Source organism: Babesia bovis, chromosome 1 (genome assembly GCF_000165395.2).
Source record: "Babesia bovis T2Bo chromosome 1, whole genome shotgun sequence".
Lineage (NCBI taxonomy): Eukaryota > Apicomplexa > Aconoidasida > Piroplasmida > Babesiidae > Babesia > Babesia bovis.
Window position 1 is genome coordinate 1,026,522 of NC_067396.1, and position 25,933 is coordinate 1,052,454.

General features: G+C 41.1%; 13 protein-coding genes across 13 annotated transcripts; 9 read left to right on the forward strand and 4 right to left on the reverse strand.

Annotated features, from left to right (window-relative positions):
- Positions 1-901: 901 nt before the first annotated feature.
- Positions 902-2,992, forward strand: BBOV_I000180 (Histone-like transcription factor (CBF/NF-Y) and archaeal histone family protein). The gene is made up of 3 exons (XM_001608630.2): positions 902-1,155; positions 1,637-2,571; positions 2,814-2,992. Exons 1-3 carry the CDS (start codon positions 1,059-1,061, stop codon positions 2,970-2,972), a joined length of 1,191 nt encoding a protein of 396 aa, XP_001608680.1. The 5' UTR covers positions 902-1,058; the 3' UTR covers positions 2,973-2,992.
- A 76-nt stretch (positions 2,993-3,068) lies between these two features.
- On the forward strand, positions 3,069-4,133 carry BBOV_I000190 (putative integral membrane protein). The gene is made up of 6 exons (XM_001608631.2): positions 3,069-3,187; positions 3,272-3,359; positions 3,397-3,439; positions 3,556-3,684; positions 3,721-3,854; positions 4,019-4,133. The coding sequence occupies exons 1-6, from the start codon at positions 3,161-3,163 to the stop codon at positions 4,129-4,131; spliced, it is 534 nt and encodes a 177-aa protein (XP_001608681.1). The 5' UTR covers positions 3,069-3,160; the 3' UTR covers positions 4,132-4,133.
- Positions 4,134-4,750: 617 nt separating this feature from the next.
- Positions 4,751-6,395, forward strand: BBOV_I000200 (Peptidase C13 family protein). The gene is made up of 2 exons (XM_001608632.2): positions 4,751-5,990; positions 6,029-6,395. The coding sequence occupies exons 1-2, from the start codon at positions 4,841-4,843 to the stop codon at positions 6,373-6,375; spliced, it is 1,497 nt and encodes a 498-aa protein (XP_001608682.1). The 5' UTR covers positions 4,751-4,840; the 3' UTR covers positions 6,376-6,395.
- Positions 6,396-6,430: 35 nt separating this feature from the next.
- On the forward strand, positions 6,431-8,160 carry BBOV_I000210 (uncharacterized protein). Its single transcript, XM_001608633.2, has 7 exons — positions 6,431-6,628; positions 6,667-7,183; positions 7,219-7,293; positions 7,327-7,514; positions 7,550-7,634; positions 7,669-7,927; positions 7,963-8,160. Exons 1-7 carry the CDS (start codon positions 6,438-6,440, stop codon positions 8,151-8,153), a joined length of 1,506 nt encoding a protein of 501 aa, XP_001608683.1. The 5' UTR covers positions 6,431-6,437; the 3' UTR covers positions 8,154-8,160.
- Positions 8,161-8,174: 14 nt separating this feature from the next.
- On the forward strand, positions 8,175-9,313 carry BBOV_I000220 (ParA/MinD ATPase like family protein). Its single transcript, XM_001608634.2, has 4 exons — positions 8,175-8,608; positions 8,672-8,859; positions 8,894-9,211; positions 9,248-9,313. The coding sequence occupies exons 1-4, from the start codon at positions 8,180-8,182 to the stop codon at positions 9,309-9,311; spliced, it is 999 nt and encodes a 332-aa protein (XP_001608684.2). The 5' UTR covers positions 8,175-8,179; the 3' UTR covers positions 9,312-9,313.
- Positions 9,314-9,317: 4 nt separating this feature from the next.
- BBOV_I000230 (40S ribosomal protein S5/S7 family protein) lies at positions 9,318-10,458 on the reverse strand. Its single transcript, XM_001608635.2, has 3 exons — positions 10,204-10,458; positions 9,910-10,046; positions 9,318-9,701 (listed from the first exon to the last, which is right to left on the reverse strand). Exons 1-3 carry the CDS (start codon positions 10,270-10,272, stop codon positions 9,329-9,331), a joined length of 579 nt encoding a protein of 192 aa, XP_001608685.1. The 5' UTR covers positions 10,273-10,458; the 3' UTR covers positions 9,318-9,328.
- A 537-nt stretch (positions 10,459-10,995) lies between these two features.
- BBOV_I000240 (ADP-ribosylation factor family protein) lies at positions 10,996-11,795 on the forward strand. Its single transcript, XM_001608636.2, has 3 exons — positions 10,996-11,135; positions 11,287-11,396; positions 11,432-11,795. The coding sequence occupies exons 1-3, from the start codon at positions 11,018-11,020 to the stop codon at positions 11,783-11,785; spliced, it is 582 nt and encodes a 193-aa protein (XP_001608686.1). The 5' UTR covers positions 10,996-11,017; the 3' UTR covers positions 11,786-11,795.
- Positions 11,796-12,057: 262 nt separating this feature from the next.
- BBOV_I000250 (uncharacterized protein) lies at positions 12,058-15,185 on the reverse strand. Its single transcript, XM_001608637.2, has one exon. It carries the CDS (start codon positions 15,081-15,083, stop codon positions 12,108-12,110), a length of 2,976 nt encoding a protein of 991 aa, XP_001608687.1. The 5' UTR covers positions 15,084-15,185; the 3' UTR covers positions 12,058-12,107.
- An 808-nt stretch (positions 15,186-15,993) lies between these two features.
- BBOV_I000260 (uncharacterized protein) lies at positions 15,994-18,780 on the forward strand. Its single transcript, XM_001608638.2, has one exon. The coding sequence runs from the start codon at positions 16,114-16,116 to the stop codon at positions 18,766-18,768; it is 2,655 nt and encodes an 884-aa protein (XP_001608688.1). The 5' UTR covers positions 15,994-16,113; the 3' UTR covers positions 18,769-18,780.
- Positions 18,781-18,803: 23 nt separating this feature from the next.
- Positions 18,804-19,530, forward strand: BBOV_I000270 (uncharacterized protein). Its single transcript, XM_001608639.2, has 2 exons — positions 18,804-19,119; positions 19,154-19,530. The coding sequence occupies exons 1-2, from the start codon at positions 18,823-18,825 to the stop codon at positions 19,505-19,507; spliced, it is 651 nt and encodes a 216-aa protein (XP_001608689.1). The 5' UTR covers positions 18,804-18,822; the 3' UTR covers positions 19,508-19,530.
- A 3-nt stretch (positions 19,531-19,533) lies between these two features.
- BBOV_I000280 (putative peptidyl-prolyl isomerase E (cyclophilin E)) lies at positions 19,534-21,139 on the reverse strand. Its single transcript, XM_001608640.2, has 4 exons — positions 20,957-21,139; positions 20,849-20,922; positions 20,638-20,813; positions 19,534-20,602 (listed from the first exon to the last, which is right to left on the reverse strand). The coding sequence occupies exons 1-4, from the start codon at positions 21,031-21,033 to the stop codon at positions 19,547-19,549; spliced, it is 1,383 nt and encodes a 460-aa protein (XP_001608690.1). The 5' UTR covers positions 21,034-21,139; the 3' UTR covers positions 19,534-19,546.
- Positions 21,140-21,285: 146 nt separating this feature from the next.
- BBOV_I000290 (putative integral membrane protein) lies at positions 21,286-23,056 on the forward strand. Its single transcript, XM_051767700.1, has 3 exons — positions 21,286-21,740; positions 21,774-22,780; positions 22,814-23,056. Exons 1-3 carry the CDS (start codon positions 21,416-21,418, stop codon positions 23,045-23,047), a joined length of 1,566 nt encoding a protein of 521 aa, XP_051622939.1. The 5' UTR covers positions 21,286-21,415; the 3' UTR covers positions 23,048-23,056.
- A 34-nt stretch (positions 23,057-23,090) lies between these two features.
- On the reverse strand, positions 23,091-24,639 carry BBOV_I000300 (Actin-1). Its single transcript, XM_001608642.2, has 2 exons — positions 24,583-24,639; positions 23,091-24,268 (listed from the first exon to the last, which is right to left on the reverse strand). The coding sequence occupies exon 2, from the start codon at positions 24,249-24,251 to the stop codon at positions 23,121-23,123; it is 1,131 nt and encodes a 376-aa protein (XP_001608692.1). The 5' UTR covers positions 24,252-24,268; positions 24,583-24,639; the 3' UTR covers positions 23,091-23,120.
- Positions 24,640-25,933: the final 1,294 nt, after the last annotated feature.

A 25,933-nucleotide genomic window follows, 5' to 3' on the forward strand; every position in this document is an offset into this window, starting at 1 on the left:
TTACTTACCAAATTAACATTTTACTTTCACTAGTATTTTTTTTGACTATTATATATAAATAGACATATTGATAATATTCTTGTTTGAGAAACGCGATGATGAGTGTTACTCTACATTCATAGGCAAAATGGATATATTACGAATCAAATACAGTGATTAAAAGTAGAATGGGTTTCCGACTGACGTCAACCTCAACTTATCCACTTATCTAATGGATATAAGGAAATTGATGTTAAAAATCTGCATCTACACAAAGTTATTTCCCAACCATTGTATAGTTATTGATACCTGAGGTAAAATATCTATCATGTTATGATATATTTATTTCGCATCTGACAATGGCAGGGGTGCCGACGTTGTCTGTGGATATTTAACATAGAGACGGCCCATTAATTTGGCGTTTATAAGGCCTCTTTAGTTATTATATTATCCCAAATTCTTGTACAAACGTTCCATTTAATACAGATTGGGAGCATGCAAAAAGTCATCATCAAAGCATTGCCCTGAGTATGCAAGGTTCTCGACATGAGAAGGGGATATTGATTTCTTTGATATAAAAGCACAGAGCAGACTGAGCTGCTTTGCACTGCATTTTTGAAGTGTTGAAATTTAGTGATAAAATCTGAATGTGTTAGATGATACACACGACATCGAGGAAACGTTATATATTCGTGATAGGTTTAGGTCATTAATAACTTTGAAAGTTGTTAACAAGCCAGTTATACCTTATTATTTATAGAGATGGTTTTGTTAGTATTATACCAAATTATAAGTATTTTATTTTATGTTACGGTTACGGGAGGAAGCACCCGCTTATCCCACACTGTTGTCCATTAGCATTGCAACAAAAGGAGTTATATTCGCGGAATTACTTTATAGTTAAGATGAAGTATATATATTAGATACGATTGTTTGGGTCTGTGCAAATTGTTGGCTACGGTTTGAGTTTTTGTGAGCATGCCAAATCCACGCCATTCTCAAACGAGGTGGATTGCGTTGGATAATATAAATTTGGCTTGGCGTGACATGTGAGATTAAATACATACGTTACAACTGGTATGAATGCGATTGATGTTTCTGTGCGTCCACCGATGAACACAATTACGAACGAATCTGACGACAATCACAACAGTGAATACACTTCGGAAGCAATAGGTATGTTATTTATATTTCAATTTAAACTAATCTCCATTTGCATTTTATCATATATACAAATGCACATTGAAAATGTGTTACACATATATGGTTGTTTGTTTCAACTCTGCTTTCACTTTTTTTTGTTTTCACTCGTTTTATACAAAACAGCTGGAAAGGGAGATTCGCTGACTCTCTTTTCATGCGTTTAATTCTGTGGGCGTAATTTTATTTTGATGATCCATTTTTCGTGATAATGATTGTTGTTCTGTCTAATAATTGGTGGTATGCCTATTACTTATGTTCTATGTTAGTTCCTGGACAGTCTATTTCTATATTATGTCATTATTTATTGGGTTTTAGAGTTTATATGGGCATGATTACTTGTGGTTTGCATTACCAAGTTCGTGCTGTTCATTGATCACGTTTGCTATGCATGTGTGAATATGGTTATGCTTTATATATATCTCTAACAACTTAGTGCATGTCTAAACAATCGTAGCAGATAACGTGGACGCCGAAACGTATAATGAAGTATGGAGGTATAATGTCGGCAGTGGTGAACCTTACGCCGATTCTGTAATAACGGGTACTGCAGACATAATGAGTGGCCGCGTGGATAATGACAAGTCTTATTATTACCACTCAACGGGGCCGAAGCTGCATGTACCTACGGATCCACCATATGTAAGCCATATGCCGGAGGGTCAAAATGCCGGAGGTGATATATCTAGGCACACTAAGGATGGCGTCGACGGATATATCACTAATGCCTCTATGTTGGTTGCCCGTAGTTATGATGAGTCTCTTACGTCTGCGTTGACGAACCCTGCTGGTTTACATGACGTAGGGATCAAGTCGGAGACAACATCAAGTTTCAGTGGTACTCCAAGGGGTGTCAACGACTTTCAGGTCACTCAGACTCTCCCACCAATAAACGGTGACTTTCAATCTGCAGCTGAGATTCTTACCTCCGGTAAGCATGCATCGTCCTCGTCGTTGGGGGATCTGCAATGCAATGTGAATTCTAGTTTGTATTCTGGAGATGGCCAATCCAGTTCGAACAGGACTACTACTGGGGATTCTCACATATCTGAACAACTGCAACAATGCCTGTTCAACGAAGAGCAGGTTTATGACACCTTTTCAAATTCCGTGCGCTACGTTCAAGGTCCTCTTGGTAAAGAGCTGCCATTGCCATATGAATCCACAGCTTATGCTACTTCATCAGGCTTGGATTATGATATGATATCGCAGAGTAGTACTTCCTTCACTGGTTTTGAGCGTCGGGAACTTGAGGGTGACACATCGTTACCTATTGCGAACATCGGTCGTCTTATGAAAAGCGTTTTGCCTGGTTCGGCTAAAATTGCCAAACAAGCAAAAGACATAATCAGAGAGTGCGTGACGGAATTTATATTATTCATCTCTTCAGAGGTATGTTTTATAGTGTCAAGCACTGCTTTTTCATATACTATAATGCTTTTCAAGATATATTAAGTAAAATGCCAGTTTCTCTATATATGCCTTTTAGTTTTATTTGATTGTTATATTGCCATTTTGTGCGTTATTCCTATTACATATTGACTCTAGCCTTGAATGGTGTGACCCAGATACTTGATCTGTGGTCAATATGTATGATGTTGTATATATGTTTATTTTTGATATATAATATGCAGGCAAGCGACATATGTACCAAGGAAAACCGAAAAACTTTAAGTGCGGATGACATTTTAGTTGCAATGAACACTTTGGGTTTTGAACATTACAATGAAGCACTCCGCAACTATCACAGTCGATGGAGAGATCGTGATCATTCCTCCATGATTGGCAACTGATTTGTTGAACATGATGTTGCGGTAGTTAAATACGGTATCGCGCCTTCGAATGGCAGGTGCATACTAAACATATCAAATGCAACCTTCTTATAAAGTTTTACACATTTTCTAAATATGTGATAAAATATTTAATTAATCCAATTTATATGGTATAATGTAACACATCTCGCGTGACGCATACGGGAGCTATGGAGGATACTATAACTAAGCGACTTGTAAGTTGTGTCTTCATCGATTGCTATTAGGATAATTCCTGGGCTTATTCCTTTTTGTTATTATATTTTATGATGTCTACTTAGGAAAAAGGGGCATGGAATTTGGGTATGCGTGTTGTCTACATCTTAGGGAAGTCATGTTACGTCAACAGGGGAGAGGAACTGTTAAAATGCACGTTTATTGCATACTAAATTCATTTTGTGTTTAGGGGATTTCACTCTTCCATTTATTATATCGCTACTTTTCCCTCTGTATGTTTTTAGCTTCTGTTGTATTATGCAGTTTATTTAAATATTGCCCAAACTTTGTCTTGTTGTATTATTGTGTTAATTTATATAACGTATTTATAATTTTAATCATATCCTAGGATTGTTTATTTTCCAAGTGGTACTACTGATGCCGATTCCCGGAACAAAGCCTTTGCTCTGTTCTTTGCCTTCATTTGGATTATGGGTTTGCTATCTGCTGTTAATGCCTGTTTAGTTGGTATTTATCTGTAAGTGCGGTTATTTAACATATAACAGACGTGCAGAGATTATTTGCCCGTTATGTCTATATTGCTCTCTGAAATGTTACCTATTTGTATATCGGCAATCGCAGCGAAGTTTGTACCATTTTTCTTGAGGACCATTCTAGTTACACTGGGAGTTGTTTATTCCTTAATTCGTAAGTCTGTTTTTACATGTTGGAGTAGTGGATGAGCACAGTATTTCTCTGGTAATATAGGGTTATGAATAAGACCATCTTCCATATTATGACAGAGTTAACATTTGACCATGATTTGCACTTTATGGTGAAAAATTAATTACTTTTATATACACTATTTTCAGTTGCCAAGAGAACTTTTGATGGTCATGTCGCTCAGGGCAGATGGCTTATGGTATATCAGCCAATAGCATTTCTGTACATGACGACTGGTGTATTGGTTTTATTCAACAATTAACTCAATATTGATCTATATCATGATATGTCATTACTTTAATCAAACAATGCGGGGGTACTCGCCTTTATTATGAATATATGTAAAATTCGCCTTAGCCCCCGATATAAAAAATTCTATGTATACACTATCATAGTATGAGATGTTTATACAACACTTATTTGGGGATATAATGTATCATCTCCGATAACAGTGGCACGATTGAACAATCAAACTACTAATCATGATTTCTAGATCTCAACTTTAATCCACTTAATGAATACACACTGCAGTTTAACCTTTACTTGACCGTTTATGGCATGTCTTAGGAAGGTTAAGTCGCTTTGGCAATTTGACTTGCTCTTGAGGCCATGGAAGGTCGTTTAAAATTTGATTTCTTTAAACAAATCGTTTATGGCAGTGTTGCATATTATTTGGTTACAATATATTTTTACACATTGGTCGATTATGGTGGAGCTAGTATATAACATGGCATTGTCTCCATCGTCGAATATATATCATATTGACCAGCTGTTACACACATTATGTCTTTAGATAGCCCCTAAGCATTTACTTAATGTTTACTGTTAAGTATTCGCTTAATCTAAAGCTGACGCGATCTTCTTTTGATTTATTAGTATATTGCCATTATGGGATGTGTAGATTACCCTAAGCCTTTGAATACCGTTAAGCAGTTCATTTTACGTATTATAACTGGATTACCTGGTAGACAATGTTATTACTACTTGTTGTCTATTGTTGCATTGGTTTGAGCATATGTGAGGATGATTTTGGCGGTAGCATAGCCGCTATTGGTCCGGATACTTTGGGTTTCTTTGGCAGGTACAAATCCGCGCTTACCAATGCTAGACTCAACTATCGAGATGGATTTAATGTTACAGATTATATTTCTTTAAAGGGTTTAATCCATGGTATAGAGCGGGACATGCTTGTAAGGTATAAGGAAGTAAATGCCACGTTATTTTCAACTTCTCGTTTTTATTACAATTACAGGCATGTGGGCAACGTAGCTGCTGTAGAGGCTACTATTCAACAATATGGTTTAGTTCCTCGTAAACAAAGCATTTCTTTGATACCTGAAACGTGCTTATGTCACCCAACCAATGCTCATCCCGGTCGTATCTATGTTGACAAGAGTGTTGATATGACGGACTATAAGAACGACATTAGGTATGACAAGGGTAATATGTTTCTGGAGGACATGTACATTGCCTATCGTTCTATGGCCGTTAGACTCCACAATTTACGTTACGTTATGAGTCATCGTTTCCCCAAAAAATACCCTATAAGCTCTCGTGTATCTGTGAAATACCGTGTGGACATTGAATCCGTGGATAAGCAATATGACTTACCAAGTCACTTTGTCTATATGACTGGTCATGGAGGCGATCGTTATTTTCAATTTCAGGCGAAGGACGTAATTGCGGCTAGTGACATTGAGATGTACGTGAAAGAGTTTATAGTTAAGCATCCCAATGTTCATTCGTTTTTGGTCACTGACACTTGTGAAGCGTCTACGTTGTTTGAGCGTTTACCTAAAGAGTCGCCTATGATATGGATGGCATCCTCTAGCAGGGGTGTAAGCAGCTACAGTTACAATTCCAATCGTCAGCTAACTGTATCAACTGTAGGGAAGTTTACTTATTACGTCACTGGTTTTATAAAAGGCGTAATACGTGGCATAAAGGCACGGGGTGATCGTGCATCTATATCTCGACTTTCATTGTTTCAACTTAAACGCCATATGATGAGACATTGTCCTGAGGAACTTCCTGTTTTTCATGCTAATTCCAGTATTGTGGAGAATCAGCAAAGCATCATTGACCAATCCCATGGAAATGACATACAGGAATACACGATAGGTACGTTAAAATAGTACATGTTGTCTAATTTCCTTTAGACCTTCGCAAAGTGTATCTTGGAGAGTTTCTATTCAACTATCGCTTGGCCTATTTCAATGATTACCGATGGCCTCTTTATACACAAACGAATGGAGCACGTGGCGAAGGCTTACAGCCAAATAGGGGAAACTCCATGGATCACGGATCGAAGTTAACTAATTTTGTGGACAGCTCAATTCTGCGTACCAAAATGGGCGACAGTGGTCTGTTGGTCACGAGTGTACAAGAAGGTTCTAGGGTGATAACAGGTATCCTTGTTTCAATTTGCATTGGAGCAATTATGTTAGCTGCTGTGTGTGATCCTCTGACCATGGGAAATGTTTTTGTCTCTAACGCTAATGTGTAACATAGGTGCACCTATTTGGTGTACTAGATTATTGGACTTCTCTCATTATTCTAAAAGGGATAATGGAGCATGAAGAGAATTGTCCTTGGAATAAGGGTCAATCGCTTGTGAATACCCCCCTGAGGAAACCATGTGAAGTCCGTAAGTGTGCCGTCTGGCATGACCTCAAGACTTGGTTTGGTTACACGGGTTCTAGTTTATCAAAAGTAGCTTTTGAAGATGTGTTTCGTGATGTTGCACATGGAGGGTCTGGGTATGTTATAAGATGTTTGTATATCCCACTGTTTGTAGGCTGTATGAGCGCATGGCCGTGGAGGGTGGTAACTTACTCCGTGAGGCTTCACGAGCGTTGGCTGCTAAGAAGGCTGAGGGCAACCAATTCATCCATTCAGTAGCGTCATTGGTTTTCCGTCGCGATTTGCAGCGCAGTACCCTAGGTTTAGTGCGGCAGTTATACATCCAGAAAGAGGTTACTATCATGAATGAGTCTAGTCTTTTGGAGTATTTTGCTAGATGTTATTTATCTGCTGCTCAATCTTTGACATCACCTCGTTCTGTATCGAATTATGTTCGTGTTTTACTATCTTATTCTTTAAACGAAGTTGCCGGTCAAGATTTCCATCGAGATCCCTCTGCATGGCTGCCCACTCTTTTGCAGCACATATATCACTCACAGGCTTTTCGTCACTTGCATTGTGACTCTGACAATCTGTTACTGAGGGATTTATATATTCTATTCGGGTATCCTCATGATTACATCTTGCCAAGGGTACAAGAATGCTTCGATAACTTAGACGGGACTCACCAGGTATCCGTGCTGTATGCTTTACTCACAATTTATAGCTCCAGTGTGCTCACACGTCTGGAGAGGAACTGTTAGTTACGTTTGCAACAAAATATTTCTTTGAGTTGTATAAGGTTGGTAGCGTCTTTGGTCTTTAGACAACTCAGGCTCACCACGGCAATGACCGTGATGTCCTCGCTAAGGAGTATGCAACTACTCAAACACGGGAATTCATTAATAGCAAGGCCATTGAACTTTTTTCATGTGTATTTATGCGTTTACATCTCGTGTTCATTGGTGAGGAGGTCAACTACTTAAGGCAGCGTTCATTGGAGGAATGCAGGATAATATTTATGTAGGTTACTTTATATATTCTATATATTTACTTAGTAACCTCCTGGGAGCTTGTTGGTCAATATCGCAAAAGGAAGTCCGCAACACGTGGATGGCAAATCTGTTTCAAACTCTACGTCAGGTATGCTTTATTTATATTAAATCATCTTGGTTAGGTACAACTGGCAATAATAATGAACGGTTTAGACGATGTCAATTTGAAATTAAACCGGAAGTCACTAGAGTCTGGAGGTGACAGTTTCGTTAGTGAAGTTGCACGCTCTTTGGATTTTAGTGCCATGTTCAATACTACTTGTGGTAAATTGCAACCAGATACTCCTTCGAAGAGCAGCTTTATCGACCAGATATTTGCTAAAGCTGCGGATTTATTTTCCTTTACTTGCAATGCTACAGAGACTACATCTGAACCTCCCGGTATGTTTTGTTGTACTTTTTCATCATCTCTGCAGAGAATGAATTGCCAATTCACGTGCAATATGACAAGCACAGTAAGGAGGCCAATATACACATCCCCTTGTCTAAGATGGGCAACATGGAGCCTGTGGACTATCGTACCGTGCTCAGGAGTAAGGGTGAGAATGTCATGGAAATAGTGGTGTCGAAAAATGCTGACTTACCACGCCTCAACGTAAACCTTTAACGATGTTATAATATAACTATAAACAAATGCATTGGAACGTGTCTCATATAGTAGCAGTCCACAGTTGCAAGGGTGGTGTGGGCAAGTCTACTGTTGCTGCAGGTTTGGCACTGTCTCTTAAAAACAACGGTCATTCCGTTGGAATCTGTGACCTCGATATATATGGTCCCAATATAGCTTCGATTCTAGGTCTGAGCAATTCGTATGTACTATGGAAACGAGTCCACTTCGCGGAATCCGGGATAGAGTACGATACACACGGGGGTCAAGATGCTAACGCCTTTAGCATCGGCTCTGCAGCCACATCCGGTGGCAAAGCATCATGTTGTTCTGATGTGTGCGATGACATAGGATTTACACCTGATGAAACTGCTACTACATGCCTTATGGAGCCTAAGGAGGCTCACGGCATTAAAGTAATGTCATTTTCTTTTATCAAATCTGAGCGCGAGTTGGTACGTCATGGTTACACTTTCCTTCTGTGGCTATATATTGCTATATAGCTCATAATATCACAGGGTTATGCGGCATATCGAGGACCCATTATCGACCAAATCGCATCGGAGTTAGTATTAAAAACAGATTGGGGCCGCCTGGACTATCTTATTTTAGACTTACCGCCCGGTACTGGTGACGTGATCATAACACTTATGGAGGACGTGAACATTTCTTCTTTGGTTGCGGTCACTACGCCTCACGAACTCAGGTATGCAGCTACGGCGTGGTATAATATAATGCAGCATCAATGATTTATTTAAAGGTATCAACCTTTTCCAGGACTACGGGGTGCCTATTGTTTGTTTAGTTGAGAACATGTCCTATTTCGTATGTGACGGTTGCGACAAGCTTCACCACCTCTTTGGCTCCATTGACATTGACTTGACATTAAAAAGTTTGGGCATATCTGACCACGTATGCCTGCCTATTATCCCTTCTGGAGTTGACTTTGTACAATCGTTTTATTCTAACACGGATGTGCGTACAAAGTTCTTGGAGATTGCCACTCTGGTCACTAATTGCATGAATACAAACCGAAGTCAATTCAGCTCGATAAAGAGGTGAGTGTTGGTAATAACGTCTACACATCTTCACAGCACTCCACGTCACCATATCATGAAGAAACACAGTCCGCCATGCAGCAACGAAATAAACTGGTAGACATTAATGAATACTGTTTAACGGTTAGCCTTGGCAACACGTTCGATTTCATCTTTCTTCTTGATGGCGTAGGAGCTGGGCGATTCCTTTGCGCAGTTCATGATTTCGTCAGCTAAGCACTCCGCGATAGTTTTGATGTTTCTGAATGCTGCGTTCCTGGCACCGGTACATATCAGGTATATAGCCTGGTTAACCCTCCTTAGTGGAGAGACATCGACTGCCTGACGACGTACGACACCTGCAGAACCGATTCTGGTAGAGTCTTCCCTGGGACCACCGTTCTTCACGGCATCTACAAATACCTGAATAGGGTTCTGGTCCGTCATCAAATGGATGATCTCGAATGCGTGCATAACAATACGGATAGCCTTCAGTTTCTTTCCGCTGTTCCTACACAATTGTTAAGTCGTTTTCGGTCAATGCAATTAAGGTCGCATATACAGAAATCAGATAGGGGCGAAAATTTGATTGCATCGCTTTAAAAGCTTATTTGAACTATTGATATCATCATTTTCCATGTGAACCTCGCATATATGGTGTACACATACGACGTCAGACCATTGTACCGTCACTTTAATGAATGCAATTTACCACGTACCTGCCATGCATCATCAATGAGTTGACTAGACGCTCGACAATTGGGCATAGAGTCTTCCTGAAACGCTTCTTCTGGTATCTTCCGGCGGTGTGAGGTGTAAAAACACGAGCTTTGCCCTGGATGGCGATGCAGTCGACCTGAGCGGCGTTAGTGAATGTAGGGAAAGATTCCTCCTGCTGGGCCCAGCACGTAAAACAGCGCCGTTAAGCCTCAGCACGAAGGGAAAGATCATATAAAGTCCATTATGCTTTAGAATTTCACGGCAAATGAATATATAGGCCGCTAGACGCTTACCAGTGAGAGGTCGGACAAGCTGACGCTGTCGTAGGGCCACTTGCGAAACAGCGCAAGTTCAGCCTTCATCTTGATTAGCGTTAATTTACTTTTCCACGTAATATTTTTGAGGTGTGAACTACTGTGCAAGTTTTCAAGGCATAAATCTGTGCATCTAACGTTGCCCCAGGGTTACGGAAGCAACACCCAACGATCGTAACGCTAGTTAAACGACACGCAGAGTGTGATTTAATATGCTTATGAAATATATATGGCTTTCGTTGAGTGGACGTTGTGTTTTCGGCTTATTGAAAGAACCCAATTTCATTCCACCCCCCAACACGTTCCTGCCTCTGCCATATCAAACTTCGCGTTGACTGAATATTACTGATTTATTCAGTACTATATCAATATAATACTAAGTTATATAAAGCTGTTATATTTTAAACTAGCTGGCTTTGTAGGTGTGATATCACCGGTTATATCTATTCACACTATCACCTTTAATCAATGGGTTACAGTAATATCCATTTCGAACGATATATAATACGCTACGTACATTATTGTGATTTAATGCCATATCATTATTACTTATCGGGGGTACCATGATACTATTTCTCAATCCCCTTGCTATAACGCGACGTTAAGTCGTCAATTGACTTCTATACTCGCAAAAAACAGATTCCTAATTAGTATACTCCCACGTGGAATATCTAGAACCACATTCTGTACCTATATCTACATTTCGTATATTGTTCTGCCTCATAACATTGAGACATAGTTATTCTACCACTTATTCACTTTATCTATAACATCCACTGGGTTATTACACCTTATGGTATCCCTTTTGGGGAAGCTGGTAAATTTGACCAGGGGGAAAGTCATCCACGTATTCTTCTGTGGCTTGCGTGGATCCGGGAAGACAACACTTTTATATAAATCCTTGATAAAAGGTCAGTTTGCCATTGCCATTCAGTGTGCATGTCTTCCTTATGCACGGGTAAACATTAATTGTGTATTATCAGTTATCTAGATACATATAACTTTTATTTTCCATTGTCTAGATATTCTGACATCTGTTAATCCTGTGTCCATTGTTTACAGATTGGGTCAATATTAGTAACGAGATTGAGCCTACTATTCTGTATCACTATGAAGAGTTGTGGTTGAAGCGGAAGTGCTTTGGCATATGGGATTTCAGTGGAGATTCCAAGGTAATGTTGTTTGTCAGTTCTTGTCATATTTACAGATTAAAGACATACCTGCGTATGTATCTAAACTCGTTCATGTTACGGCTATAGTTTTTCTGATTAACTCAGTGGAGCACCCTGAGACGGCATGTAATGAGATAATTGGGCGTTTAGAAAGCTTATATAATGAAGAATCTTGTTGTAATACATTGTTCATTATAGCTTTCAATCAGATATCGCATGAATTGCAACATTATGAGCTCGAGTCTTTGATTAAGAACCACTTTTCCTCATCAGGTCGATTTCATTTTACCACGATTAATGCTTTGGATGGGTTGGCGGATTGTAATTGGCTGAATTGCCTGGAAACCATTCATCTACACTACAAGAATACAATGAGTCGGCAACAGTGACACCTGTGTACCATAATGATAGCATCTTCTATAGTTGCCCAATGTATCTGATCTGTAGTGTTGCAGACCCCGTCTATATGGATATAATTATCACATTAGTACATAAATACATTTACTAGCAACACGGCTATATTATAAAGCTACGGCAATCACGTGTCATTATCCCGATCTTGGTTTAGTAGTCAATACAAAAGCCTTGTTTTATTCGTAACTGTCCTACTTCGTTTATCACGCTATATCATATCTTAGCAACACTATATAACATTAGCTATTCGTTCTACTTTGGCTGTAGAAGTAGCCTAACTACAGGATTGCGATTTCATTAGCTGAAAAGTTCGTTGGCCAGTGTATCTGCAAGGCAGCATATTTCCAATTTAATACACGTATAATGCGAAAGTTGTGTAATGATATCTGCGCAGCTATCGCGGAAATACTCTTTTCGTTCATCTTCTATGTTGCCGGGGTTGACACCTACATGTACATGCTGGAATGCCATTTCGTAGACCAATTGCACATCTGTGGGATCCTTTATGATATCTGATATCACATCCACGCTTTGTTGTATGATATGTATAATTTTCTTTACCTCTCCATCATGGTATGCTTCACTATGTCGTTGCGACACCCACAGTGTAACGTGCTGCTTCAATTGGAGTGATATAGCCTCCGAGAGCATGTGCAACAATCTCTGTTTTAACGACTCCATATCGTCGGATGACTTTTGAGCTCCTTGGTACAGGTCTTTGAAATTACTTTCTAGTTCCTCTGATACAACGGTAGCACTTCTTTCGTATGTGTTGATCGATTCCGATGCGTTATTGAGTGCCTTGGTTACTACATCTATTACTCTATGGGAGAAGTATCTCAGTGCTTCTGCCATGAGGCAGCTCTTACGCACTAGCGTGTAGTCCAATTCAATTGGTGAGAATTCCAGGCTCGAGACTTCTGCATCCACTAATGAATGGAACATTTCCACTAGGTGCACGCAGTCCTGGGCAACAGCGTCGGCAACGTCCGGGAGCGCCTCTGCTAAAAAGGGGTATAGATTCAATCTTTCATCTAATGCAGTACACGACGTGACCAATGAGAACATTTCTTCATCTTGTTCCATTGCGTAGATACTTGTTTTATATTTATCCCAGGTTTCCCTAACAAACGCATTTTGAACTGCTACCATGTTTCCTACTTTCATTGATTCCAGACATGACATACCGACTTTACGGCTATTATCCTCTACGATAGAGCCCAGTTGTGTATTTCTACTTTTTTCCAGGTTTGCGAGTCCATTTTTAATTCCTGGTAGCCAGTTACTTTCAACAGCGTGCGATTTATGTTCATTCCATTCCGTTTCTAGTGTTTGCCACAGCATTGAGAAGAACACGTCATTTGCGTTAATTTCTGCCAGTAGTCTATCATATTTCGTTCTGAACGTTTTGTATCCTTCTATGAATGTTACAAAGTCCTGCACCTCTCTTTCTTCTTTCCATGTACAGTATAGTATCATTTGGCTTGCAAAATCTGCGAATGCGTTTTTCGAGATATCATCGACTATATTTTTTATCGATGCACAATATCCTAGATACTCATCCACTAGGCTGATGTTGGCAATATCGGTATCAATTCCACTATCCAATATGACTTCGTCCATTGACTGGCATTCGAAATACGATGCATAATCAAATGCGTCTTCGCATGTTGTTGGCAATACAATTGCTTTAGTGATAAGCCTGTTGATGGGTGAGTTAGCGGTTAAATTACCTCGTGGAGAAGTGGGACACAAAGTTTCTCTTATTACGTGCAATATCTTCTGGATCAGCATTGTGGATTCTTCCGGTTGCAATATTTCAGCATCTCTTCTTTTCATTCGTTGTACGCATAGTATTTGCCTAAGTATCATGCACCCCCAAACCTGGCATAAAAACAGATATGCTAGCAGGGCGACTTTCTGCTTTTCAAAAGTATCTGCGAAACTATACCAGTTATCGAACTTTCCGATTTTATTGGTATTTCTGGATACATTGCTTGTGGTTCTCAGTGTACTTAATGCATCTCGTAGTGTGGTAGCGTTCATCAAGGCCACCAACGGTTGTTGCATATGCCTAAGTGATGTTTTCATGAGCTCTATTGATGTTGTGACATCGTTATTATTTCCCAATTCCAGCAATGCCATCAGTGCAAGTTTGACAAATTTTGTTTCTGCTACCCGTTCTAGGTTGGCGATGGTATCGTTTAGAACAGAGGCCATCGACTTTGCGAGTTTGAATTTACCGGCATCACCGTAGAGGTACTTGATTGAGCACGTTGCAACTATATTTGCTATAGCAATTCCATGTGACTCCGAGACGCTTTGTATATATTCTGGTAGGGCCGTTATACCTCTTAACTCCTGTAGGTACCCCAAGAGTATTTGCAAATCTTTCTTACGTGCTATTCCATTTTGCAATACCGAATCTAATTCCTTTTCTACATCTGCATTTGTTGTATTTCGTGTGGGTGTGTTTGTTAGGGCCGTTTCGCTTTCAATATCTGCTCTTATCCGATTGATTTGTTGTGTTAGATCTTGGAAGCGGGCGTGCAACTCTTCTACGCTTGTACAAGCTTCGTGGACGTGTATATATCTTCTTTCTAGCATTTCTTGTAGTTCTGCGTTTACTGTTTCCAGTTGTGCTTCCATAGAGGACATTACTTCCGGTATACATTCCAGTTCTTTTCTAAATACTTCATTTTTCTCTACTTGATAATCTTCGCTGTAATATTCCTTAGGCACATGTGTTTCGCTTGGCAGATGATTTTCATTTATACTATCTGTATTTTGTGCATCATTTATACCTTCCTCCATCATTGAGTAGAAGACAGACACCTGGCTTATATATTCCGTGAAATCAAATTCTTCTTTGGGTATTACTTTTGATTTGTTTGACGCCTGTAATGCGTCGGAATGATCTCCGCTTGCAACGTAATTCCTTAGGAATCCTGTGAAATACTTCCCGGTGAATACCCCTTCTTCACGTATTTCGTCGTACACGGGGCACCCCCAATCACGTAGAGCTATGGTTGATATGTTCGATGTTATACCGAGTTCAAGGTGGCTCCCTTGGTGGTATGTGCGATTTATAGCGCCAGATGAAGTTTCTTCTTCCTCCTCGCTGTTAAAGTTTACTCCCTTTATATGGGATAGACCATCCGTCAATAATGTGTTACTACGACTCACTTCTGCAGTGTTTGTATTGTTGGTTCTGTTGTTGACGCCCTTTTGTACGATTATTTTTTTCAAAAACTCTGGTACAAGTTTAACCATTGTAGTACCATTATGATCTCAGTAACGCTAATATGAGAGCTGCAGTTTTTTGGCTGTCTGTCCTTGTCAATGCGTGTATAGCGTCACCTTCCATTTGGAATAGAGTACTATAGAATGGTTTCATTAATGTACCAAATGATGTCCGTTAAAATTAAAATTATTACTATCTTGTTGCATGATTTTAACACAACCGGTGTTTGTTTATCGTGTATTGGTTGTCTTAACTTAATGTGTGGTGTAATACGGCATCCATTGGACCTATATTAGTCTCGAGTTTACCAGGAACTATTATTTTAGACATGACGGGTAACATATATATTACCTGATACTTCATATTTGTTATCACCATACACATGGCTCGCCACTGCGGGTCTTACTTATGTCACACCCATCTGGTGATACATATCCAATAACACTACCTAGATATTAATTATACCAATTACCACGACATATACACCTTGTTCTATGATTCCTACTTTGGGAATCCGCTTATGGCAATGCTGCAACACTCTGGGTCCACCAGGAAAGTGCGTTTTAGCTAGGTAGAGCTAGAATCTATCATTCCTGTGTGTAGCACACTATCCACGAGCTCCTTGTTGCTGTTACTGTACTGAGTGTCCCTGTTATTGTAGACACGTGGTACTCACTGGGTATGTAAACCAATCTGGGCAGATAATGAGGTTATTTCGTGACTGTGCTCAGAATTCTATATTTTAATTCGCTAGTTGTCCATCACGGTAAATGAAGGGCTTTGCCGCATCTTATATAGTGTTGCACATCACACAACAGACACCTGTTTCTAGTGTGCGTGATGGTAATTCTTACAATGAGATATTTTTACCTCTAGCGATTATTTGTAGGTTATAGCATATATGATTCTTTTGGCCTGGGGATATGCCCATTTGTCTAATTTATCTAAGGTATGATTTACTAGGGCGTCACGCGTAATGGTTATAACCTGGTTAATGAATTCTTTTGGAGCTTTTTGCTATATTTGCTAGATTCATTGTTTGTTTGATCTTTTACTAAGATGGATAACCGTATGGAGACGGATGCGTTTTATTCGTTACGCAATCACATTCGTTACATGTTTCATCGTTCTCCGCAGGCTAAGAATGCCATCCACTACGACAGTAAGGTTCTTCGTATGAAATTCAATTCAATTCTATCTAATCGTGGTAATGAGGCTTCCAAGATACTTGCTTCAGATTTGGTGAACATCTGCAGTAGACACAACATTAAGAAGTGTTTAAAGCTTTGCAGTTGCAGTTTGCGTGACAGGACTGTATCTCCTACTAGTAAGATAAATGCTATGCAACTAGTGGTCATCATTGCTTTATCTAATGACTACAATGCATATTTGGTTGCTAGGTCAAAAGTTTTGGAGATTGTTGCCAGGATTGGGGATCAGCGTGACAGTCCCAGTCGCAAATCTCTTCTTGGTGGTTGGAACAATGCTGTTCAGTTATCTAAATGCATTAATTACGCCAATGCTATAATTGAGACGTTATCTAAAATTGAGGTTTTCGATTTGACTCTTCACCAGAGTTTACCTTTTGGTGTTATGTGTTTACTTTCTCAATGCAACCAATTACGTCTTCAGCAGCTTGCCATTGGTTCTGTGCCTTTGAACCACCTTACTTCCAATAGGAAGCCATCGGATGGTGGGTCTTACTCTGGTTCAGCTCGTGAGAACTATGACAGTGCCGTGCCCAAATCATATAGGACACGTGTGAAGGGTCTTGAATTCACTGTTTCAAAGATTCAGGATGAGATGGAGGACTTGGGTGTCTTGGTTGATGATGACAGTCCTGGTATTCTTCCGGAGCGCGCTCCTACGGTTGAGAATCGTTTGATAGAGTTGGTCAGCAACCTTTGTTACTTACGGGGTGAGGCCAGCAATTTATTGAATGAGATGATAGACGCCGACGAGTGCAACATGAATGCCAATTTGACTGCATTGATAGGCCAAATAAAGAACTTGGAGGTACAATGCCGCAGTGGATATTTGGATAAGGACGCTTACGCCGACACTCGTGCTTTGAATCTAACTTTTAACCACTTGGAAAGGACGGACAATTACCACGATGAATTCCACACTACCGTTGACCGTTTAGACCTCCCATACATCAGCAACAAGCATGACGAAACGTCTTCTATGCATTCCTTTAAATCTATTGTTACCTATGCTACTAACAAGTCCAAAAAGCCGGGAAACAGCTCTAACAACATGTTGTCACCTGTTCCACTTCGGATCGCCCCGTGTTCCAGTGATACCACCTCTATGCGTATAAGCAACTTCTCGGTAGAGGCCAATGTATCTAGTTTTGAGAACAATTCCACCTCTATGGATACTGGCTTATTGAATCGTTCTGAAGCTGAGTATAACGATTGCCATTCGCTTGAGACACCTAATTCATTCCAGTTCTATGACAGTTCGTTAACCACGTCCAACGTTGATAGTTCCTTGGTTTCCAATACAGCTGAGGTATCCACTAACCCGTCTGTGTATGACAGCCCCTATCACTTAGACGCCAGCGAGGCCGTTAGTGCCTTGGGTAGGGCAGGCTCACCTGATATGAAGGCACCCACTGGTGACCCTTCACCAGACTGCGACACTGCGGCGAATGGGCCAAGTACCCCTAAAAACACGAAGGATGGGCTATGTGACGTGGGTGTAGGTAGGGCAGACTACCGGCACGGTGATTCAAACACTGCTGACTCTAGGGTAGCCGATGTGTTGGCACCATATTCGGATATAAAGGATGGAAATCAATCTCGTATGAGGGATGTGAGTGCTTTACCATTTTCTAAGCACACTCCCTTGAGTCGTGTTTTTAACATTGACATTCTGAATGAGGAGGCTGACACTGAGGACGACAACAGCAATTCTGACTCTAGCAATGCTCCACTTTCTAATTTATCTGCTATACGTGATATTGTTTTATTAAGGGCCACGGATATATACAATGACGACGATGTGAGTGTGGTATTTCGTCAGGACCTTGTTTCTGAGGATCAGGGTGAGGTGCTGGTTTGTGAGCTCGTTTTGACAAACAAGGGTGACGACACCATTGAGCAGCTACAGTTTGATTTTCTCAACTTTGAGAATTTCCCTATCCATTTATTATTGTTACCCATGCCTTGTGACGTCAATGTAGTTTCTCCCAAGGATTCAATGGAAATTCGCTTTAAACTCTATACATTGGCTCCATTTATCGGTCTTCCTAAGGTTACTATCCACACTAAGTTTGGCGCCAACAAGATTGAGAGGAGCTATACCTTGTTTTTACCTGTTCCAATATCAAGCTTCCTTTTCCCCGAGCTTTGTGAGGATGTTGGATGCTTGGTAGCTCTGAAGAAACAGTCTAAATGCTACTTTTTTGCGCGGAACGCTGTAGAATTCGATGCCGCGGCTAAATTGGTTACCTTGGGCGGCCATTTAACAAGTTTCCAGATAGAATCTGAGCCGCGTAGTCATTATTTAATGGCTACGTTTTCTCAGCATCTTCATGATAATCGTGGCGGCAATGCCACTAAGCATCGGGTATTGATAAAGCTGGAGTGTTCTTCCGAGCCCAAATCGTTTAGTATGTATGTTTATTCCGATTCTGAGCGGCTAGCGGGTGCTGTAGCTCAGCTTTATCGTTACCTTCTCCACAACAAGGCTTCGGGCTCTGTCTAGCTATACGCTCACTACACATATATCGTATAATGTTTGTTTTTGTTCATAATCGCAATGTGTGACGCATCTATTGGCACTGGTGTGAATTTTGTATCACTAGCTGATGTGAAACCTGGTACGCGGCGTGTTGCCTTGAAGGGTGTGATTGTAGAATTACTAGACGATCCTCCGCAGAGTGCGACTCACATTCGTGATCATAAGTACTTCTATCGTTTTTCGGACTCTACAGCCTCGGTTGAATTGGCCGTTCCTCACGGTATTTTACAGGATTTGGTGAGCAAGAACTTTAATCGGATTGACATCATCTCTGGTCACAACGTTGACTTTATAGACCAGGTTCTCCTTCCTGATGTAAGTTAGTCTATTTAGGGTGACATTCTCGCAGGCTATTCCCAATCGCGTTCGCGGGCTCGACGGTTCCGGGTTTACAACTAAGGAATCCGAGGGTGTTACGATGAATTTTGTTCGCGGCGAGCCGCGCAATATAGGTTCAGAGTTTGCTGAGGACTCTGATTGGAACGGTTGGAGTGAGGATGAGAAGGAGGATTCTTTAAAGTGGTTATTACAACCTGGTGATGTTATTGCTATACATGCTTCCACTGCTTGGTCACATGGTCACTTGGTTATTATACCAACTACTAGCATTCACGAATCAATAATGAAGGTCGGCAGGCTATTTACCAAGTTTAAATTAGAGCCCAACCTCAGCAAGTTGTACACTTCCACGAGGGAGCAGTAACATTACACTGAACATTGCCTATGGAATGAGAATTCTTCTTTACAGCGCTCCGCATTCCACTATGGTTATATCTGTTTTAGGTCGTTCGTTATCTTCTGTTTCAATGTTTTCTATTATGTCTAGCACTTCGATACCTTCTGTTACCTTTCCGAATACCACATGCCTGCCATTGAGGTGTGGTGTAGCTTTGAATGTGATGAAAAACTGTGAGTTATTTGTGTTTGGTCCACAGTTTGCCATGCTTAGTATACCGCGTTCTGTATGTTGATCTTTGAAATTTTCATCATCAAATTGATCTCCATATATGCTGATTCCTCCAGTTCCATCTCCGTTGGTAACATCGCCTCCCTGTATCATGAATCCTTTAATGAGTCTGTGGAACTTATTCCCTTTATAGTTAACTTCTGACTTTTCATCACACAGTGATTTGAAATTCTTTACAGTTTTAGGTACTGTGTCCTCGAATAGTGATATAACAATTTTATGTACATCATCCCCAACGGATATCTTTAGGTATACTTTGGGCATTTTGTCTATATTTCTAATTCCTTTCTTTTCGTTGTAGAGCGATAGATTTTTGAATATTCCTCCATATTTCTTCTTTGCCTTTTCATTTTGTTCGTGTAATTTAGTTTTTGCTATTTTGTATAGGTTTGCGGCATCGCCGTTACTCGGTTCCACCTTTAGTAGGTGTGTCAAATCTTCTACAGCTTCGGCGAATGACTCCATTTTGACTCTGGATAATGCCCTTCGGTACAACCCTTTAACACTGCTGGCATCTAGCCTGAGCGCCTCGGTGGCATTAACCTCTGCGTTGCGGTAGTCCTCCGTTTTAATAAAGCAGTTTGCCAAGTTTAGGTGGCACTGCAACTTTATAAGATCTGATACTTTCCGTGCTTCATCAGACCATTCATCTCTGTTTGCGAGGTACCTCACTCCGTCTTCATACATGCTGATGGCAGCTCTGTAGCGTCCATGTAAGAACTTATCATTTCCTGCAGCTTTGGCATCTGTTGCTGCTTGTATTCTTTCTTCTGTTGACATGTCATCGCAATCCTTTGGCTTCGGGCGCGAGTTTATAAGTTCAATTTCAAACTGTGTATCATGTATTAACACATTGCATGACATACGTGCAGAACTGAGTTTGGCGGTATTGACGAGCCGGCGCCGGAAGCTCCATATCCATATTCCGGTTGTATCACCAATAAACACTTTTCACCTATCTTCATAGATGCCACACCGACATCCCATCCTTTGATGACGTTACCCGCGCCTAGTATAAACTTGAATGTTGCGTTACGTTTGTCTATAGCGATATTACGTTACGCAAAATAGGCTTACGTGACGAGTCGAACACTACCCCGGTATCAAGTTTTCCTGTATAATGTACCTCTACTTCATGTCCATTTTCAGGCCTATTGATATATTAGTTCTATTACATAGACCTACTTTTCATCATACTTCGCTTCTGTCAGTATAGTTTTCACTACACCTGCATCTCCTGTCAAGTCAATTGGTTCCGCCATATTGTAGCTGTTAGATTATATAGAATCTAGTTGCGTCGGTAGACCTTGTTAATAGAAGTCGTTGTGTAGTTTCTAATGGCCAACAAAGTGATATATTACCCCGTTGAATAGCCCTATGTAATTAATATGCACTGGAAATGGTTTGGAATCAGTCTATAGTGTTATATCTATGCCTGTCGCATGGTTCCCAAAGTACAGTGCTGCGTGACATTGACATGTTTTTAGAATTATTAAACACTGGTATGATGTGACTAATTGAATTTCATTAAAATGTGTAAGGGTATCTATATGTTTAGTTCAGGGTAGTGTCTATGTTGTCCGTTGCCCTTGTTAAGACATCGCACTTTACCCTTTTGGATGGGTATTCTTTTATCCCTTGAAAATGAGGGCACAGCAACGGTTTCTACTTGGATACTTTTCTGTGGCACTGTTAATTTTCTATTCTATCTATTATTGCATCGTTCGTGGCTTTAGTCCTCGTGTTTCACAGTATGACCTTCTGTCTTTGAAGCACCAAGTACCTAAACGCTTTGCATCCAGTTGCGATGTATACTTTGAAATTGGTACCATATCCACTGAGGGTATCGCCAGGAAGGTATCTGAGCTTTTAATCTCCGAAGATGTGCTATCACAAGTGCTCCCGTTGGGAGACTACAGATACATTAACGAGGTTAGCAATAAAGCATCATTTGTGGAGCCCCTAGATGGTAGGTTAGATCACTGGTATAGATACAGCGCAGACCTCATTGACCTTTCAAGTCCATTTAGCGTCTTGCTTCGTTATGATTCTAGTTCGTCCATGACCCATGACTTTGAGGTTAATATCCATGGAGGTAAATTGCTGACATTTTCCTTTAGTGCCAGTGCCATGTCATCATCGGAGGTACCATTGAAGGTCCACGACCTTGTTAAGCGTATATTTTTTAGTTACGATGGGATGCCGTCAACTCACATGACACCGCTGCTCGATATATCGTTTATCCTAATGAGCGACGTGCGCAAGTTGGATTCTACCGAGGCGCTCGACATAATCCAGGATATGTTCCATCCTATTGCCAGTGCGATGTCTCTATTTTACGACCTTAGCTTCCAGAGTCGTGTTATTTCTGGTGCTAACTTCATTAGCACGATGACTCTGAACAGGGACAATAACGTTGACCTACAGGAGCAAGGATACAAGTTTTTTGATTTCATGGAGCGGGTTACTAACGTTGAAGTTGGTACGGTAGACACTGGTATCTACAGGCATTCCATGGCCTTCATATGCCATGTTCCCGAGCAGCCTTTATTATTTTACGACAGGGCTTTGGACCGTACACTTGATAGCGTGATGCTTCGGGGCATTGGTGTATTATCGCTGCTGCACGTGGATGGCACGGGTACGTATTCCCTGGGTCGGGATGATATCTCGGGTTTAATTTCATCATGGGTTACCTACATCCGTAAGACGCACAATTTGGACACAACTCCTGTTGAGAAGGTTGCCAGGAGTTTGGGTCCTCATGACTTTGTGAAGTTGATAGACGATATGCGTTACGAAGTCAAATCGCCGGGGTGTACATTTCAAATTAGGATGCATCCGCCTGGTCTGACGGCATTCTACGGCTTCGAGGTGCACAGCATCGCTAAATCGTTGTACCATTTATACCTACAGGGTGCCATTGACACTCTTCACAAGGTCGTTAAGCCCTTGGCTAACATCAGTATCATGACCAGGGTATCGCCAAGTGCTTTAGCCGACATCAGGGTAGGTCTCTTAAGCCACTCTCACATGCTACAGGCGTGTCACGGGATTGTAAATCGCTTATACGGGATGGCCAGCGACAGTAACACGCAGCTACTAACAATGGCCAGGACGGCCTACAAGCATTCCCTGGAGGCTATAAGTGATGATGAGACATATGCTAAGAACGCGGTATCTACTGAGCACGGCGTAGCGTCACTCATGTGTGACGCCTTCCCATTTCTATTTCCCCTGCTGGCCAACACCATCAAGTACCTAACTGGGAAGTAGCACATATATACCACCACTCAACTTATAGTCTTATACGTAATGTAGTGAAAAGTTAATAAAAGCTTTTGTTTTTCTAGAAGCACTTCCTGTGGACGATGTTGGGTCCAGACTCATCGAACTCTTCCTTGGTGATCCACATTTGCTGGAAGGTAGAAAGTGAAGAAAGAATAGAACCACCAATCCATACAGAGTATTTGCGCTCGGGTGGTGCAACGACCTTGATCTTCATGGTGCTGGGCACAAGTGCGTTGAGTTCTTTCGTCATACGCTGTCCTATACCCTCGTACATAGTTGTACCTCCAGAAAGAACGACGTTTGCGTAAAGGTCCTTGCGAATGTCGACATCACAACGAGCAATGGAGTTGAAGGTGGTGGTGTGGATACCGGCAGATTCCTGACCGATGAAGCTAGGCTGGAAGAGCACCTCAGGGCACCTGAAACGCTCGTTTCCAACGGTAATGATGTTTCCATCAGGCAATTCGTAAGATTTCTCGATTTCACTAGATGATGCAGAAGAGTTCATTTCCTCTTCGAAGTCAAGTGCAATGTAACAAAGCTTTTCCTTAATGTCACGCACAATTTCCTTTTCGGCAGTAGTAGTAAATGTAAAGCCACGTTCGGCCAATATTTTTTGCATGAACTCAGTTAAGTCACGACCAGCAAGGTCAATACGCATAATGGCGTGAGGAAGGGCATAACCCTCATAGATGGGCACGGTGTGAGTAACACCATCACCAGAGTCGAGCACAATACCAGTGGTACGACCAGATGAGTACAGGGAAAGCACAGCCTGGATAGCGACGTACATAGCTGGGACGTTGTGGGTCTCGAACATAATGGTGGTCATCTTCTCACGGTTGGCCTTAGGGTTCATGGGAGCCTCAGTAAGGAGCACGGGGTGTTCCTCAGGAGCAATACGGAGTTCATTGTAGAAGGTGTGATGCCATATCTTTTCCATGTCTTCCCAGTTGGTGACGATACCGTGCTCAATCGGGTACTTAAGGGTCAAGATACCACGCTTAGCCTGGGCTTCATCTCCAACGTAGGTGTCCTTTTCATCCATGCCAACCATAAGGGCAGGGTTCTTTGGACGACCTACAATGCTGGGGAACACACAACGGGGAGCGTCATCACCAGCGACACCAGCCTTGACATTACCGGATCCATTGTCAATGACCAACGCAGTAGCCTCTTCGTCAGACATTTTGTCAAAAGCTATTTCTGTAGAAAAAATGAAAGATGGAACAATGTATAGAATTAATTGTAAATAGGCATACAGGTGCGCCTGGTGATTCGATCATGCCGCGGTCGCGTATACGTGGTGATCGCGTCGCACATAGCCTTATGAAATCACAAATAAATACTACTGACTCCGTGTAACAACAGATGCGTCAAGTGCATTCACATTTGCATGTTAATAACACGTGAGCGTGATGATTTTAACGTATAAATGCGCAAAGTGACGCAAGTAATACCCATTTGGAAATACACATGTGCTTCTACTGTGCAACCTACACTTGGTCGTGCATACCTACCTTTATTAAGATACGAAAAGATGTGAGTTGATTTGCAATCGTTAGCGTTTGTTCCGGAAAGAACGTATGAATTACTACGGCCTTGCACAGGTAGTAGTGAGGAAACACAAATGTGGTGGGGCGAAGCCTGTAACCTTCTGTGGTTTCAGCGGTGCCTGAACGTGAAGTCAGGTGTTTACCACCTCGGGTGAAGCTCACGCAATCAGCGGCACATGTGTTACACACACATCCACTGAGCTCCCAGACACCACTTGACCATTATCAATAGGTATATCTTCCGGCCATTACCGGTTGTTTCCATCCTTTACACCTTGCATTCTATAACCTTGTCACGTCATGATCGTTACAGATCCCATGTAGTGTACTGGTTATGTGCTACCCCTATCTGGCCATTACTCGATATTTATCATGATTCTTTGTTATTGTATACATTAACGCACAGCGTTTATTTCGTCTCGTAGAGTAATCCTTGGCGATTATGTGTTGCCATGTGCGTACATGGAGTGCCCTGTACATTGGCTAGGGGCATTAGTGGGTGATTGCTAGTAACGCTTTATATACACTATGTGTTCGCTTTTAGTGCTCGTAACATTGTGCTTCTCTGGTATTGGCAGTTGGAGTCCTTTCCACAATAACGGTCCTGGCGTGGTCTAGTTACGGAGTGGTTAATAATGTATCCCAGTGGATTATAGATATAACCACTACTGCTCTTCATGGTTACATTGATCCATATTGGCCACAAAAAAGGAAGATTCCAGTTACATTTCGCTATTGCGGAGCAATATTACTGTTAACGCACTAGATTCGCTGCGGTTATTCCTAAGGGACTAGAACGCAAATAACTATTCGTTCATTATGTCACCCGTGGTAGTCCTAGACACATCTGTAAGTACCAATGTCTCACGTTGACAATAGTTGTCTATATTGAGTGTTACTGTGCGTTATTTCCAGGACCTAGGTATGTATACTGTTTAATACGCTTGGCAATGTTTAAATCTTAAGAGTTTGTTTCGGTACATTGACAACAAAGTGAAATCAGCTCCATGTTAGTACATGATCAATGGGCATAGCTGGAAATTACATATCGTGATACGTTAATAAACTCAATCCCTGGTACACCGGGAACTGTAAGTAGCAGTGCCTGGCGTAACACATTATATGCTGTACACATATGGTTATACGCTGGTATATCTTGGAATTCCGATGTTATACACATCTATAGATTTGAGATTGTCCATGATATGTACTGATAATCACACAGGAAATGTTATACTGAGCAGTGCCTTGAGTGACCGTATACTGCATATACACCATCGATACTCCAAAGTAGTGCTACACATTGGATTAATAC

Excerpts from the sequence above, each read along its gene's own strand:
- BBOV_I000180 (XM_001608630.2), top strand. The coding sequence starts at position 1,059 with ATGAATGCGATTGATGTTTCTGTGCGTCCACCGATGAACACAATTACG. Across the intron at positions 1,156-1,636 it reads ATACACTTCGGAAGCAATAG|CAGATAACGTGGACGCCGAA; the intron begins GTATGTTATTTA and ends AAACAATCGTAG. Across the intron at positions 2,572-2,813 it reads TATTATTCATCTCTTCAGAG|GCAAGCGACATATGTACCAA; the intron begins GTATGTTTTATA and ends TATAATATGCAG.
- BBOV_I000190 (XM_001608631.2), top strand. The coding sequence starts at position 3,161 with ATGGAGGATACTATAACTAAGCGACTT. Across the intron at positions 3,188-3,271 it reads ATACTATAACTAAGCGACTT|GAAAAAGGGGCATGGAATTT; the intron begins GTAAGTTGTGTC and ends ATGTCTACTTAG. Across the intron at positions 3,855-4,018 it reads AGTTGTTTATTCCTTAATTC|TTGCCAAGAGAACTTTTGAT; the intron begins GTAAGTCTGTTT and ends CACTATTTTCAG.
- BBOV_I000200 (XM_001608632.2), top strand. The coding sequence starts at position 4,841 with ATGTTATTACTACTTGTTGTCTATTGTTGCATTGGTTTGAGCATATGT. Across the intron at positions 5,991-6,028 it reads CATACAGGAATACACGATAG|ACCTTCGCAAAGTGTATCTT; the intron begins GTACGTTAAAAT and ends AATTTCCTTTAG.
- BBOV_I000210 (XM_001608633.2), top strand. The coding sequence starts at position 6,438 with ATGGAGCATGAAGAGAATTGTCCTTGGAATAAGGGTCAATCGCTTGTG. Across the intron at positions 7,515-7,549 it reads GAATGCAGGATAATATTTAT|TAACCTCCTGGGAGCTTGTT; the intron begins GTAGGTTACTTT and ends ATATTTACTTAG. Across the intron at positions 7,928-7,962 it reads GACTACATCTGAACCTCCCG|AGAATGAATTGCCAATTCAC; the intron begins GTATGTTTTGTT and ends TCATCTCTGCAG.
- BBOV_I000220 (XM_001608634.2), top strand. The coding sequence starts at position 8,180 with ATGCATTGGAACGTGTCTCATATAGTAGCAGTCCACAGTTGCAAGGGT. Across the intron at positions 8,609-8,671 it reads TCAAATCTGAGCGCGAGTTG|GGTTATGCGGCATATCGAGG; the intron begins GTACGTCATGGT and ends ATAATATCACAG. Across the intron at positions 9,212-9,247 it reads CAATTCAGCTCGATAAAGAG|CACTCCACGTCACCATATCA; the intron begins GTGAGTGTTGGT and ends ACATCTTCACAG.
- BBOV_I000230 (XM_001608635.2), bottom strand. The coding sequence starts at position 10,272 with ATGAAGGCTGAACTTGCGCTGTTTCGCAAGTGGCCCTACGACAGCGTC. Across the intron at positions 10,047-10,203 it reads GCTTGTCCGACCTCTCACTG|GTCGACTGCATCGCCATCCA; the intron begins GTAAGCGTCTAG and ends AACGCCGCTCAG. Across the intron at positions 9,702-9,909 it reads TCATTGATGATGCATGGCAG|GAACAGCGGAAAGAAACTGA; the intron begins GTACGTGGTAAA and ends ACAATTGTGTAG.
- BBOV_I000240 (XM_001608636.2), top strand. The coding sequence starts at position 11,018 with ATGGTATCCCTTTTGGGGAAGCTGGTAAATTTGACCAGGGGGAAAGTC. Across the intron at positions 11,136-11,286 it reads ATATAAATCCTTGATAAAAG|ATTGGGTCAATATTAGTAAC; the intron begins GTCAGTTTGCCA and ends CATTGTTTACAG. Across the intron at positions 11,397-11,431 it reads ATTTCAGTGGAGATTCCAAG|ATTAAAGACATACCTGCGTA; the intron begins GTAATGTTGTTT and ends TCATATTTACAG.
- BBOV_I000250 (XM_001608637.2), bottom strand. The coding sequence starts at position 15,083 with ATGGTTAAACTTGTACCAGAGTTTTTGAAAAAAATAATCGTACAAAAG.
- BBOV_I000260 (XM_001608638.2), top strand. The coding sequence starts at position 16,114 with ATGGATAACCGTATGGAGACGGATGCGTTTTATTCGTTACGCAATCAC.
- BBOV_I000270 (XM_001608639.2), top strand. The coding sequence starts at position 18,823 with ATGTGTGACGCATCTATTGGCACTGGTGTGAATTTTGTATCACTAGCT. Across the intron at positions 19,120-19,153 it reads ACCAGGTTCTCCTTCCTGAT|GCTATTCCCAATCGCGTTCG; the intron begins GTAAGTTAGTCT and ends ACATTCTCGCAG.
- BBOV_I000280 (XM_001608640.2), bottom strand. The coding sequence starts at position 21,033 with ATGGCGGAACCAATTGACTTGACAGGAGATGCAGGTGTAGTGAAAACT. Across the intron at positions 20,923-20,956 it reads GAAGCGAAGTATGATGAAAA|GCCTGAAAATGGACATGAAG; the intron begins GTAGGTCTATGT and ends ATATATCAATAG. Across the intron at positions 20,603-20,637 it reads CGCCAAACTCAGTTCTGCAC|TTTGAAATTGAACTTATAAA; the intron begins GTATGTCATGCA and ends CATGATACACAG.
- BBOV_I000290 (XM_051767700.1), top strand. The coding sequence starts at position 21,416 with ATGAGGGCACAGCAACGGTTTCTACTTGGATACTTTTCTGTGGCACTG. Across the intron at positions 21,741-21,773 it reads ATTTGTGGAGCCCCTAGATG|ACCTCATTGACCTTTCAAGT; the intron begins GTAGGTTAGATC and ends GATACAGCGCAG. Across the intron at positions 22,781-22,813 it reads GTGCTTTAGCCGACATCAGG|GCGTGTCACGGGATTGTAAA; the intron begins GTAGGTCTCTTA and ends CACATGCTACAG.
- BBOV_I000300 (XM_001608642.2), bottom strand. The coding sequence starts at position 24,251 with ATGTCTGACGAAGAGGCTACTGCGTTGGTCATTGACAATGGATCCGGT.